The following is a 12,831-nucleotide window of genomic DNA, read 5'->3' on the forward strand; positions in this document are numbered from 1 at the left end:
ATGTCTGAAACGAGGGGAAACGTTTGGGGAAAAAATAAACTACACTGTGTTCTCCCGTTTGGTGTCCACGGAAGACCGCCTACATGGTTATGTCAGAACAAGGACCGATGCAGGAAGGAGGAAGCAGGGGCGAAGTTCTCGTGTGGCTGCTTCCTGGTACAAATGGCGAGCGCCATGAAAACAGGGTTATTGACATGGGACTTGACAAAAGTGCTATTCTTATTCATTTGTATTCACTTTACACGCCCGTTAAATGCAGTGTCAGAGCCGGGGAAATGGACCTTGACCGCCAACAGTGTAAGTTGTCTTGTGCGTAGAGTATCATGCTATCAAAGCATTATCGGTAGCCTAGATACCCTATGATATCTTGTTAAGAACATTGTTTAGTTCAGCCAGATGAAACTATTACAAGAGTTGATATACTGTCGCAATCTTCGGAAAGCATTGAGACGACGCTTGCCTCAGTTTTACGTTTTATGCACGGTTCTGGCGATTACAACAATATAACATTGTAACCGCTTCCACTGTATTATAAACAATGTAACACTGTATCATTCTCACTTGATTAGGCCGGTCAAATTATCCGTATTATTTTACCTTATCGGTGTTAGTCAACATGGTGTTGTTTACAACTAGTCAATACAAGTATTAATAAGTGATCTGATCCATTGATTCATAGACTACCTGCCCCTGGGCAATGACATATTGGCTCACCATCACGCCTACCTACATATCTTAATAAACTATTCAGCTATTTTGTTCAGATCATTTAAAACCCAACAGCTTTTTTAAATCAGAATATTGACTATCTAAATGTTGTCAAAATCTATTGCAGTACTCAGATGTTTGACATTTTTGTCATCGCTTGTGTTCCAGGAAACTACAAAGAAGCAGAGCTTTTTCCTCTTCACCAAGACTATGTTTAACAATACGAGCATTCAGCTGAAATGTAAGTAGGCTATAAACCTCTTATGTTCTGCAAGTTAGGATAAAACTCTGATATTTACTGAACCGTGTAGAATATCATATAGCAAGACAATGATTGCCCTTCCTCTGACTAGTATTGCAGGATGGTATACTGTCAGTGCAGGATATTTGTATGATAGCATTACTGTATACAAGATGCTACTTTATTGTGTAGACAGTAAGAGCGTGGGAAAACCTGTTGGAGGAGGACGTAGTAGTGGGAGGAAGTAGTAGTGGGAGGAAGTAGTAGTGGGAGGAAGTAGTAGCCTCTGGCCCTCAGACAGGAACAGAGAGCTCCAAGTTGTTTTCATAACATGTCTACTGTTCCAGGGTTGACGGAACACTGTGACCCTTCGGTTAAACTCAACATCTCCTGGTACCTCAGGAGCTCCCGCTGCTTCGACGAGGTGTTCGGTCTCGACGTGAGTTCCTCTCTCTCTCGTTTGGAAACTAACTGCACTATGAATGGACTCGTTCACGCTGGACTAAATGTACCTGTTGTATTCCATAAACTCTCCAGCTTTTCCTTTTTTCAGCTAGTTTAATGTTCTCAATTTAACAACCGGCAATAGTGTCTCGCTTTTTATGATTTGTTTTATGACTGCATAGACAGTGTGGTTTGTGCAAATACTTATTAACTTATTAAGTTTATCATACCTGTTTGATTTGCAGCCTCTGAAGGCAGGGAGCTACTTCAGGACGACAGATGTGAAACAGGAAGGAGGAAGTGGGTTCTATGTGTTCCACCAGTACCCTGTCATTGAGTGCAAACAGACCATGACCCACATTGAGGTACAGTATGTGGCAATGGAGGGTCTCATAAGAAAGCATGGTGGCACTTTATTTTACAGTACCTTACAGAAATATCCCGGCATTCACACGGTAACATTTTATTTAAACAGTAAAGCCAGACTCTACAGCAATGCCACATAATGCAATATTCAGAGCTACATGTCTACATTCTGCAAGATTAATAACACATTAATGACCTATGCGTTAATGATTTGTTTCTAAATAACAGCACTTCGCTAGTAACTAACTTCCTATTAAATGGCAGGTAGAACCAGTGGAATCAGTACAGGGAAATAAAGTGTTGGAAAAAGCATACTGCAAATACCACAACCTCATTATGTGTTCCACCTCACTCTTTCATGTCGTCTTCCTGAGTTTGTTTGTTCACTAAAAGTGTGACCTGAATATAGCAGCTTGTAACTGATCACTAGGAAGTGTTTGTAATTCTGAGTAAGTGTGTTCGTATACAATGCAGCTCATGGCGAGGCTATATTATGGAGGTGTTCATGAAGTATCATTGTCTAATGGTTGCTACTCTGCTTTGTTTTCTGTAACAGCTCTCTCTCAACAAGTTTGAGGAGCCGACTAGGCTTACTGAGCCAGTTCACGAACAGGTCAGTGGGCTAAAGCAAGACAGGTTTTGCATACAAATAGAGCATGCAGGTGCACATAGTAACACAGTAATTCACCAAGGTGTCATTTGAATGACTGTCTCTGTATCCCCCTGTTTTAGCCTGTCACTGACAAGGACCAAGCGATGAGGAAAAGGAGCAATGAGGATCCAAAGGAGGTAAATCCACAATTCAAACACAATCTGATATCATAATCAAATACACTGCTCGAAAAAATAAAGGGAACACTTAAACAACACAATGTAACTCCAAGTCAATCACACTTCTGTGAAATCAAACTGTCCACTAAGGAAGCAACACTGATTGACAATACATTTCACATGCTGTTGTGCAAATGGAATAGACAACAGGTGGAAATTATAGGCAATTAGCAAGACACCCCCAATAAAGGAGTGGTTCTGCAGGTGGTGACCACAGACCACTTCTCAGTTCCTATGCTTCCTGGCTGATGTTTCGGTCTCCTTTGAATGCTGGTGGTGCTTTCACTCTAGTGGTAGCATGAGACAGAGTCTACAACCCACACAAGTGGTTCAGGTAGTGCAGCTCATCCAGGATGGCACATCAATGCGAGCTGTGGCAAGAAGGTTTGCTGTGTCTGTCGGCGTAGTGTCCAGAGCATGGAGGCGCTACCAGGCGACAGGCCAGTACATCAGGAGATGTGGAGGAGGCCGTAGGAGGGCAACAACCCAGCAGCAGGACCGCTACCTCCGCCTTTGTGCAAGGAGGAGCAGGAGGAGCACTGCCAGAGCCCTGCAAAATGACCTCCAGCAGGCCACAAATGTGCATGTGTCTGCTCAAACGGTCAGAAACAGACTCCATGAGGGTGGTATGAGGGCCCGACGTCCACAGGTGGGGGTTGTGCTTACAGCCCAACACAGTGCAGGACGTTTGGCATTTGCTAGACAACACAAAGATTGGCAAATTCGCCACTGGCGCCCTGTGCTCTTCACAGATGAAAGCAGGTTCACACTGAGCACATGTGACAGACGTGATCGAGTCTGGAGATGCCGTGGAGAACGTTCTGCTGACCTGCAACATCCTCCAGCATGACCGGTTTGGCGGTGGGTCAGTCATGGTGTGGGGTGGCATTTCTTTGGGGGGCCGCACAGCCCTCCATGTGCTCACCAGAGGTAGCCTGACTGCCATTAGGTACCGAGATGAGATTCTCAGACCCCTTGTGAGACCATATACTGGTGCGGTTGGCCCTGGGTTCCTCCTAATGCAAGACAATGCTAAACCTCATGTGGCTGTAGTGTGTCAGCAGTTCCTGCAAGAGGAAGGCATTGATGCTATGGACTGGCCCGCCCGTTCCCCAGACCTGAATCCAATTGAGCACATCTGGGACATCATGTCTCGCTCCATCCACCAACACCATGTTGCACCACAGACTGTCCAGGAGTTGGCGGATGCTTTAGTCCAGGTCTGGGAGGAGATCCCTCAGGAGACCATCCGCCACCTCATCAGGAGCATGCCCAGGCGTTGTAGGGAGGTCATACAGGTACATGGAGGCCACACACACTACTGAGCCTCATTTAGACTTGTTTTAAGGACATTACATCAAAGTTGGATCAGCCTTTAGTGTGGTTTTCCACTTTAATTTTGAGTGTGACTCCAAATCCAGACCTCCATGGGTTGATAAATTTGATTTCCATTGATCATTTTTGTGTGATTTTGTTGTCAGCACATTCAACTATGTAAAGAAAAAAGTATTTCATAAGAATATTTCATTCATTCAGATCTAGGATGTGTTATTTTAGTGTTCCCTTTATTTTTTTGAGCAGTGTATATACAAAATGTATGAAAATGTAATGTAGATGCATTTGAGTAAGGCAATTGGGTGCTGTGATTTCTCAGCCTAGCAAAAGGCCTCCATATCGGGGAAATCAGGTGTACCACTATATTTTATCTCTTTTAGGCACTTGCTGAGAAAAATGCCCCCGTCAAAGCAGAGGCAACTGTGGCCACAGGGAAAGCCCCAGCCCCCGCTGCAAAGAAAGAAGTGGTGAGTGTTTCCATGCCAGAATGAAGATATGTTTGGCTTACATACCTGTTAGCTAAACAAACAGCGTGCCTGGATATTGATACACTAACACACTTTCTTTCATTGTCTCTCTTAATTTCTTGTACCGCTGGGGAAACATTTGTTCAGCTAGCTATTTCCTAATGTTCTTTGACTCATCTGCCTGTTTCTCCAAGACATAGAGATCCTATAATGTAACTCAATGCTCCTAAACTCCCCAGCACCACTTTCAGGGATGCAAACTAGTCACCTTTCGGCGAAATTCGTAGTTTTAAATCCAAAATATGTGACTTACGTGGTTCGTGTAGATCCGATGAGAAAAGTTTTGTGGGAGGGTTTGATCACTACTAGCTGTAAGCGAACGAGTGATGCGCGTTTGGAGCAATACTGGCGGTATTCAAGGCTCAGCCAATCGTTCACATAACAACAGAATGTAGCACACGACTGAAGAGAGAAGAGAGACAGGGGTGAGAAGGTGATGAAGCTTACTTCATGAGCTGTAACCGAAATACAACTGGCATTTGGAAAGGTTGAGGTGAGGGAGAAAGTCTGGTGGAACAAGTAAAGTCAACTCACCCCATTCCGTACAAATGTGAGCAACCGCAACATTCAAACGAGGCTACAAAGAAAACTAATGGGACTGTAGCGACTGTGTTGACTTCAAAATCGGGGGTGTGAACAAGGTTTCTATTCAAGCGTTGATCGATATGGTAATGGCTCTATAGTATTGGAGAAAAGTTGAAAAAACGGACCCCCTACATCTTGACGTGTCATGTCGTAACGTACAGCACGCATAAATCAACTATTTCTGTCTTACAATCTCTCTCCACCAGGTATAGCACTTCTATCATCCTTTAAAAACAAGAAATGGATGGGGGTACGGGGTTACCTAGTCATTTTTTTTGTCATCATTGCATGCGATCCTCATTCTCAAAGCCGCTGTTTACTTCTAAGATCACTTTGGCACCAACCTAAAAACCTGATTTCAAATTCGACACAAACTTTCAAATAGGTATGTAATGACACATTATATAAACTCTTTATAGTGTTTTATTTACATTTTAGAGGCGATAAGGTGATAAGTTGGACAGATCGAGTGGGGAAAAAAAACATTTTCCCACACAACATCTCTCCTTCTCACTATCACGCATTAGTTTCGCTTCCCCACCCGCCATTTTTGAAAAGACCCGACGGGCTCATTGCCTGCTTGAATTATGCAGAAACGGGCAGCGTTTAGGTCATGTAATTGATTCTGTTGGAAAGGGATGACATTTTGAAAGTGTACAATGTAATAATATGTAGTGTAGCCCAAATATATTGTTTTTGTTGTGTTGAACATGACAGTAACGTGTGTGTGTGTGGGGGGGGGGATTATACTTTTTTGTACACAGTAAATGTTACCTTTGCACACATGTAGCCTTGTGCACTTGATCGATGTCTATAGTGGCCACTATAATAGAGCAAAAATAGAGTGCTTGTTTGTTTCATTCTATTTCTACTTTAAGATATTTTTTTCCCCAAGTGCAATATTTATGTGTGTGGTCACAAGCGTTCTATTATAAAGGCTGTCATGGCTAACTGCAATATTAGTGTATGGTTTTTTTCTCAAGACATGAGTGTCATTTGCAGTAAAGTCTAGGCAGCAGATAACATTGGATTACTTTCTTAACATTTTTTAGCTGTGAGTTCGGTTCACATTAACAACTTTTTTTTTATTTTACACACAGAGACTGATCGTGTAGATCATATTATTTTGCTATTTAATTAGTTAAAACCAGCATTCCCCCCTGTTTTTGGGCCCTCAGCAGTTTGCATCCCAGCACTTTGATGCAGTGGCCCAGACCTGGGATGATGGCCCTTACATGTTCATCGTCCACATCCAAGAGATCAAGAAGAGCAGCGCTGCCACTGACTCCGTCCCAACACAGAACTGCAACATCCAATGTAAGGATCTCCACCACTCACATGAATCCTGAGTCCAATACTTTAAAACTACATTAGCTAATAGGCTAATGTTACTGTTATGTTCTTCACCCCCTGCAGTGCAAGTCAGTATGAAAGGACCCCATGACTACATCTCAGCTTCGGAATGGCCTCTTATGATCGTAAGTAAATTCTGCCATGATAAGTTGTCGACATGGAAAACACTCTACATTACAGCTTCATTACATGTAGTATGATACATACACATAGCATCTAAGCTGTGTGCCTGTAGGACATAGCTTATCAGACACTACAGACTCTCCAGTTCCTTGCCAGCTCAACTAACTGTCCCTTTTGCAGTTCTACATGGTGATGTGTGTCATCTATGTGTTGCTGGGCCTTCTGTGGTTGGGCCTGTCAGCCTGCTACTGGAGAGAGCTGCTCAGGATTCAGTTCTGGATCGGCGGGGTCATCTTCCTGGGCATGCTGGAGAAGGCTGTGTACTACGCCGAGTTCCAGAGCATCCGCTACGACGGCCTCTCAGGTCAGGAGGCGGAGACACACACCCGTACAGAAAATCCCACATGATTTCACATGTGGAAAAAAGTGTTTTTGGAACACTTCACACGTGATCATGTGAAATGAATGTGTTTTTTTTGTACGGGCAGGGGGACATATTTGTCTGTACTGGGCCTTTTAAGGGAGTCTACGTGTGGTTTAAGTGCACATTTTTCACGGACACACCTAAGCACACATCTATGCTTTTCTAGCTAAATCCTCCTGGTGGGCATGGTTGGAATTGGGTAAGGTGCAGTAGATCCTAGTGTGGTGCTAAAAGTGCTGTTGTACTCTGTTAATAAGCATTATTTGTGTTCTGTGTCTTCCCAACAGTCCAGGGGGCAGTAGTGTTTGCGGAGGTCCTATCAGCAGTGAAGAGGACCCTGGCCCGTGTGCTCGTCATCATCGCCAGTCTTGGTTATGGAATTGTCAAGTGAGTCAGTCCCTTCATAACAGGTCAAGAAGACAATGGCGAGTGTTTAAACTCTATTGCCAATTCTCTCCCTCTCTCTCTCTCTCTCTCTCGCTGTCTATGTCTGTCTGTCTCTCTCTCTCTGCCTGCCTGCCTCTCTCTCTCTCTCTTTCTCTCTCCCTAGGCCAAGGCTTGGTGCATTGTTACACAGGGTGGTTGGGGTGGGACTGCTCTACCTTATATTCTCTGTTGTCGAGGGAATCCTGAGGGTCAATTCGGTAAGTCTGGTCTCTCTCCTTTCTGATCAATAGGCTATCTCCAGTATTCCCCCAAAATATATAGTCCACCTGCACTATCTGTAACTAGACTCTTCAACCACGTTGGTAAGTTTTTGATATGGAGCTAAACCAAACAATGCCATGATGCCCTTTGTTGAATATCTTCATCTTTGATCAAAGGATGCCAGGAATCTTGTGTGTGTGTAGTAGTACCGTCATTCCACTGTCAGTGTTTGCCTGTCTTTCTCACAGGGTCAAGGGGGCAGTAGCAGACTACTGTGTGACATTGTTCTGGCGTTCACTGACTCGTGTGTTGTGTGGTGGATATCCTTTTGGAGTGGTCAGCCATTACCGGAGGCCATCAGTCTTGCCTGTCTGGCAGTCAGCTAGTTAGTCTAGTAGTCACTGTATGTAGTTTAGTCTGTCAGTATTAAGAGCTCTTTTTTTCAGACTCTTTTTTTGTTGTTGTTTCTCTCTCTCTGGGCATGCTTGTATTGAGTTGTGTTTCTAAAGCTTACTCTGATATCCTCCTCCCTTTTACCAGTGTCTCTCATAATTGATCAAACCAGTTTTATCCCAACCCTCTTTGAGCAGCAGTTTGGTTCTGCACCTTTTGGTGTTTATCTATCTGCATGGCTGCCTGAAGAGTATGTGACGGTGATCCCTCCCTCTGCCACTCCCTCCTTTTTTGCTGCCCCGCTGTGTGTTTCCGTTCCTCTCCCTGTCCCTTTCAGGCTGAAGATGATCTGGTGCTGCTGGCTGCTATTCCTTTGGCTGTGCTCGACACTACCCTCTGCTGGTGGATATCCTGTACTGTACCCCTCTGCACAGCTCTCTCCATCCCCCTCTGCCTTCCTCTCCCAGCACTCTCACTTCTTGTAATCCCTGTGCGCGCCAGTGCCTTGGTGGTAGTTGGTGTTAACCCTTCTCCTTCTATTTTCGCCTGCCTTTGTATCAAAGAAGGGAATAACCCAGAAGGGAATATTTCCACAAAATATGCTCCGCCTCACAAAGACTAATTTAGACATCAGAGGGAGCCATAGTCGCACGGATTAATTACATTTTTAATTACAGGGCCACTTATATCAAGGCTATCAATAACTTCATTATTTTATTCTCACCGACGATCATTTTCTCCTGCAGTTTGACAGAACAGTATTTTAGTGGATTCAGTTAGTTAGCCAGAAAACCAGTTAGTATAGCGATGACTAAGACCATACCAGGTTTTCCAGCCGTGCTTAACCTGGCTATAGAGGGCAGAGGGGAGCTCAACTCCTGAGTAATGAGATAATGGCTGACTACCCTCAGACACTTACACCCTTACAACCTGATTAGCTTGGGGTTACGTTAGGGTATATCAGCTCAGTTGACAAGGTAGGCAAACTCTTCTGTGTTGGTTATGTTGACAGTCAATGGAAGAAGACTGGTATTATTGGGTAAACTGTTTCTGTTGAGAATTGTATTTCAAAGGTGGGCTGTTTGTTAGTGGGGTGTGTCCTGGGGTTATGTTGGAGTCCTTGACAGCCAATCACATCTTTATCAGCCTGGCTCAGACCATGAAGCTCCTTCGCCTCCGAAGAAACGTGGTCAAGCTCTCCTTGTATCGCCACTTTACCAACACCCTCATATTCGCCGTTATTGGTAAGGAGCTGTCTGCGGCTGTGCTACTGCAACCACTTAACAGAGACATTTCATGCATCATGTACTATACACCCTGGTGTGCCCATGATTACAAACATTCACTAATATATTTGGCCTGTCACTGTTTTTACTCTGCAGCCTCAGTCATTTTCATTATCTGGACGACAAAGACCTTCAAGTTTTCAAAGTGCCAGTCGGTGAGTCATGTTTGTTTTACTACATTACTTAATAAGCCACGGGTGTCTGACATAAGGCCCGCATCCAGCCCGTGTGTGGCTTCAGTAAAAATAATAATAATCAAACTAAATATACTTAAAAATGTCTAAAACCAAAATCGAAACTGGGTAGAAAGGGTAATGGACCTACTTTGTCCAGCTCGCTAACAATCACTGAAATGTAAGCTAGACAGTCAGGGAGCATCGAAAATGATATTTTTTCTTGCACAGTTTGATGGCGAGGAAATGTAACCAATTTTCTGTGCCCCGTTGGTAGACCAAATCCGAGAGGCTAGAGTACATACACACAGTAGACCTCTAGTGAACTGGTATTTGGCATACGGAAGATCGTCTTTCTCTTCCTATCTCTCTCTTATTCACTCTCTCTGCTTATCGCTCTAGGACTGGAAGGAGCTGTGGATAGAGGATGCCTTCTGGCGGTTCCTCTTCTCCACCATCCTTCTGGTCATCATGTTCCTGTGGAGGCCTTCGGCCAACAACCAGAGGTTAGAGGTCACAGCTAAACAGTTCAACAAATCAACACATGGCCAAAACCCTCTCAACCCTGTCACAAACCAAAGTCGTGTTTGATTTCGAATCTAGGGATTGAGACACTGGCTAGGATCCTTCAGTGTGTCACCAGAGACATCTGTAGCAAAGTTAGGTTCAATTCAGGACATGAAATTGCAATCGAATGGAGAAATCCGATGTCCAAATCAACTCAAATGAATTGAGATGGAGTTGAGCCATGTTGTCGAACGTTGCCAATAGGAATCCCATGAATAGAGCCGACGTGATTCCTTCTGCTGTATGTCCGAGAAGAATGTTTGTTCTGCATAGAAATATGCTATCTGAACGTTCCAACAACGTTGTGTCCTGTTGAACATGCCCCTGATCTGTGATGTCATGTCCTGTTCCCCTTTAGATATGCCTTCAGCCCCCTAGTGGACGATGAGAGTGACGACGAGGAAAAGGAACAGCTGATGAATGATACATTTGGTAAGGGTCACTGCTGTATTAGGCTGTTTTGGTATTTCACCCACAGGAACACAAGTTGATACTGCGTATTGTTAATTGGAGGAGGAAATACAGTATCATACTCTATGGCTTGATACTTAGCTAGAGCTCTTTGGCCTAGTTGTGACACTTCCATAGTGTGTTGATAATCTATGGAATGAATGAATGTACCTTGGTTCTCTCTCCCAGCAGCCATTTTTGGATAGAACGCAATTTGACTCGGCCAACAGTAATCTGTGATTCTGATCCTGTCCTAATTTTGTGTACTTCCAGAGGGGGTGAAGATGAGGGGTCTGAAGTCCGAGGGAAATGGAACAGCCAAGCCCAACAAAGTGGTAAGGGCCTTCTCCGTACCCCAGGGTACCACCCATGCTAAGAATATAGGATATAAATGACATTTTATGGCTCAGAGAAAGTTGTCTTGGTGATAGGAAATGCTTCCCCCCCCCCTCCCCAGGATGAGGATCTGAAATGGGTCGAAGAGAATATCCCCTCTTCAATGTCAGATGTGTAAGTGCAAGCAAATTGAGGTTTCAGAAATGTTAGTAACATTAACCATTATTGACAGTGATATTATAATCATTTTGACGAGAAATGTATTACATGGTGGTTATTACATGGTAAGAACGTTGAAACTCTCAAGCTATGAAATCAGTTTACATTCTATGACGATGTGTGAAACAAGCACAGAAAGGATAGTTGATTTTCTGATGAGAAGACGTTGTAAATGAATCGGAACATGTTTTCCTTTCTGTTCCAGTGCACTCCCACCTCTGCTGGACTCTGATGAGGTAAGACAATGTGTTATTCCTGGCGTGAACTGCAGGGGGTGCCAGATCCGTGCTTATTAAAGAGCAGTAGCTCGTCATGTTCACATCAGCCTGTTTATACCTCCACCCTGTTTTCTTTCTGGCTTGAACAATGAGAGGGTGCGGAAAGGGTGGTGTTTTTTGGTGGAGCTTTTTCTGTCTTGCTTTTTCTTCACCCCCCCACGTCAAATGAAGCTAGTAGGAGTGTCGATGGAAGGGATATTTTCCGATTATGATTATTTCATATTTTAGAGAAGATAACAAGATAACACTCATGTCCCTTTTCGGAAAGTCATTCCAACTATGCCGTTATTTCCCCCACAGGAGACCATAACAACCAAATTTGAGATGTCCAAAATGGAATAGACGCAAGGGAGACGATGCCTACTGCAGACAAGAGACAGTGCAGCACGTTGGACAACCTTACGTCTGTGTATGAAGGATATTGTTATCCCTTCCTTATGAGCTTTGTAAGCAGCGGTTGTAAATACGATGGGATAAACTATGACGTAATGAGCAGACTACTTTTCTTTTTTTTTTATGCCTTTTTATTTATATTTTCATGGATATGTTTTTTTTTTTTTCATTCAAGATTATTTACTACAAATGGTATCTTGCCTTTCACTGTTTACGTAGCTAAAGTGCAGAATGTGATTTAAATGTGATTTCCGCAATGTTCTTTCTCCAATATGCAGCACAATCATACACACTCCCTTACAACACTCCCCACACACACTCATTCTTTTGATCTGTCTGTCTGTCTCTCTCTCTTTCACTGTTACACACACACACACACACTGCACTACAGTCCCCGGTTCACCCTTTTTCTGTCGTTCTTCTACAAAAAAAAAAAAGGCCATTAGTGACATCTCACTGTTCTGTTTCCTCATACGGCAGCCTTTTAGAGTGACCGCTATCTAAGCGGGTGTAATTCTCCAGACATAGTCAACACACAGTGGACTTGCCTGAGGGCAGAGCAGCGTCACTGCAGGACTGTTTTATTGTGTCTGTTCCCACTGATAACAACCAACTATCTGGTCAGCACATTCAATAATGATGGTGTTTTTCTTACAGCTGCCTCTTTGTATTAGCTGTTATATTGCCAAAAATACCTTTTAAGTCATATTGTGAGCTTTTGTTTGTTAATAAATGAACCGCTAACACGCATACGAAAACAACAATATCACCTTTATTTGTCCTGATTGATTGATTTACCATTTGGAAGAACAGGAATGTAATGATCCATGTCATGAACACCTTTTTCAGGTGAATGAGGTCTACATTCCTTGGATGGCTGTGGCTTGTGGGTAACATCCCATGTCAATGATGCCACCCTGTATTTGTCTGTCACTGCAGGTTACCATTTTATGCACATTCCGTGTATGTTCAGCTAGCCAATAACGTCACATAACATGTAGCTATTATCTTGGGATTAATGTCTGTTTTATAATATGCTCTTGTCTGTCATCTCTCTAATAACTTAATCCCAGAGATTTACTTTTTTTTTTACAGACAACAGTATGGTGGTGATTTCATGGATAGTTCTGTATTGAGCGCATTTACAGAAC

The 12,831-nt window shown here is 43.4% G+C and overlaps 1 protein-coding gene across 2 annotated transcripts; it reads left to right on the forward strand.

The window, feature by feature from the left end:
- The first annotated feature begins 91 nt into the window (after nucleotides 1-91).
- zgc:162698 (Transmembrane protein 87A-like) lies at nucleotides 92-12,444 on the forward strand. Of its 2 annotated transcripts, none has more exons than XM_052525030.1 (21): nucleotides 92-297; nucleotides 877-949; nucleotides 1,297-1,388; nucleotides 1,639-1,758; nucleotides 2,316-2,372; nucleotides 2,492-2,548; nucleotides 4,306-4,392; nucleotides 6,216-6,354; nucleotides 6,454-6,515; nucleotides 6,694-6,877; nucleotides 7,225-7,324; nucleotides 7,488-7,581; nucleotides 7,834-7,905; nucleotides 9,114-9,222; nucleotides 9,361-9,419; nucleotides 9,840-9,943; nucleotides 10,363-10,436; nucleotides 10,728-10,789; nucleotides 10,912-10,964; nucleotides 11,215-11,245; nucleotides 11,588-12,444. In XM_052525030.1, exons 1-21 carry the CDS (start codon nucleotides 163-165, stop codon nucleotides 11,627-11,629), a joined length of 1,806 nt encoding a protein of 601 aa, XP_052380990.1. In that variant the 5' UTR covers nucleotides 92-162; the 3' UTR covers nucleotides 11,630-12,444. The 2 variants fall into 2 exon arrangements, with proteins under 2 accessions (XP_052380990.1, XP_052380991.1); XM_052525031.1 differs by having other exon boundaries at nucleotides 6,219-6,354.
- Nucleotides 12,445-12,831: the final 387 nt, after the last annotated feature.

The sequence above is a fragment of the Oncorhynchus keta genome, chromosome 1, assembly GCF_023373465.1.
Source record: "Oncorhynchus keta strain PuntledgeMale-10-30-2019 chromosome 1, Oket_V2, whole genome shotgun sequence".
NCBI classification, from domain to species: domain Eukaryota; kingdom Metazoa; phylum Chordata; class Actinopteri; order Salmoniformes; family Salmonidae; genus Oncorhynchus; species Oncorhynchus keta.

Bases quoted from the DNA above. Each gene is read 5' to 3' on its own strand.
- zgc:162698 (XM_052525030.1), top strand. From the start codon at position 163: ATGGCGAGCGCCATGAAAACAGGGTTATTGACATGGGACTTGACAAAA. The intron at 6,516-6,693 runs GTAAGTAAATTC...TCCCTTTTGCAG, and splicing joins CGGAATGGCCTCTTATGATC to TTCTACATGGTGATGTGTGT. The intron at 11,246-11,587 runs GTAAGACAATGT...TTTCCCCCACAG, and splicing joins CTCTGCTGGACTCTGATGAG to GAGACCATAACAACCAAATT.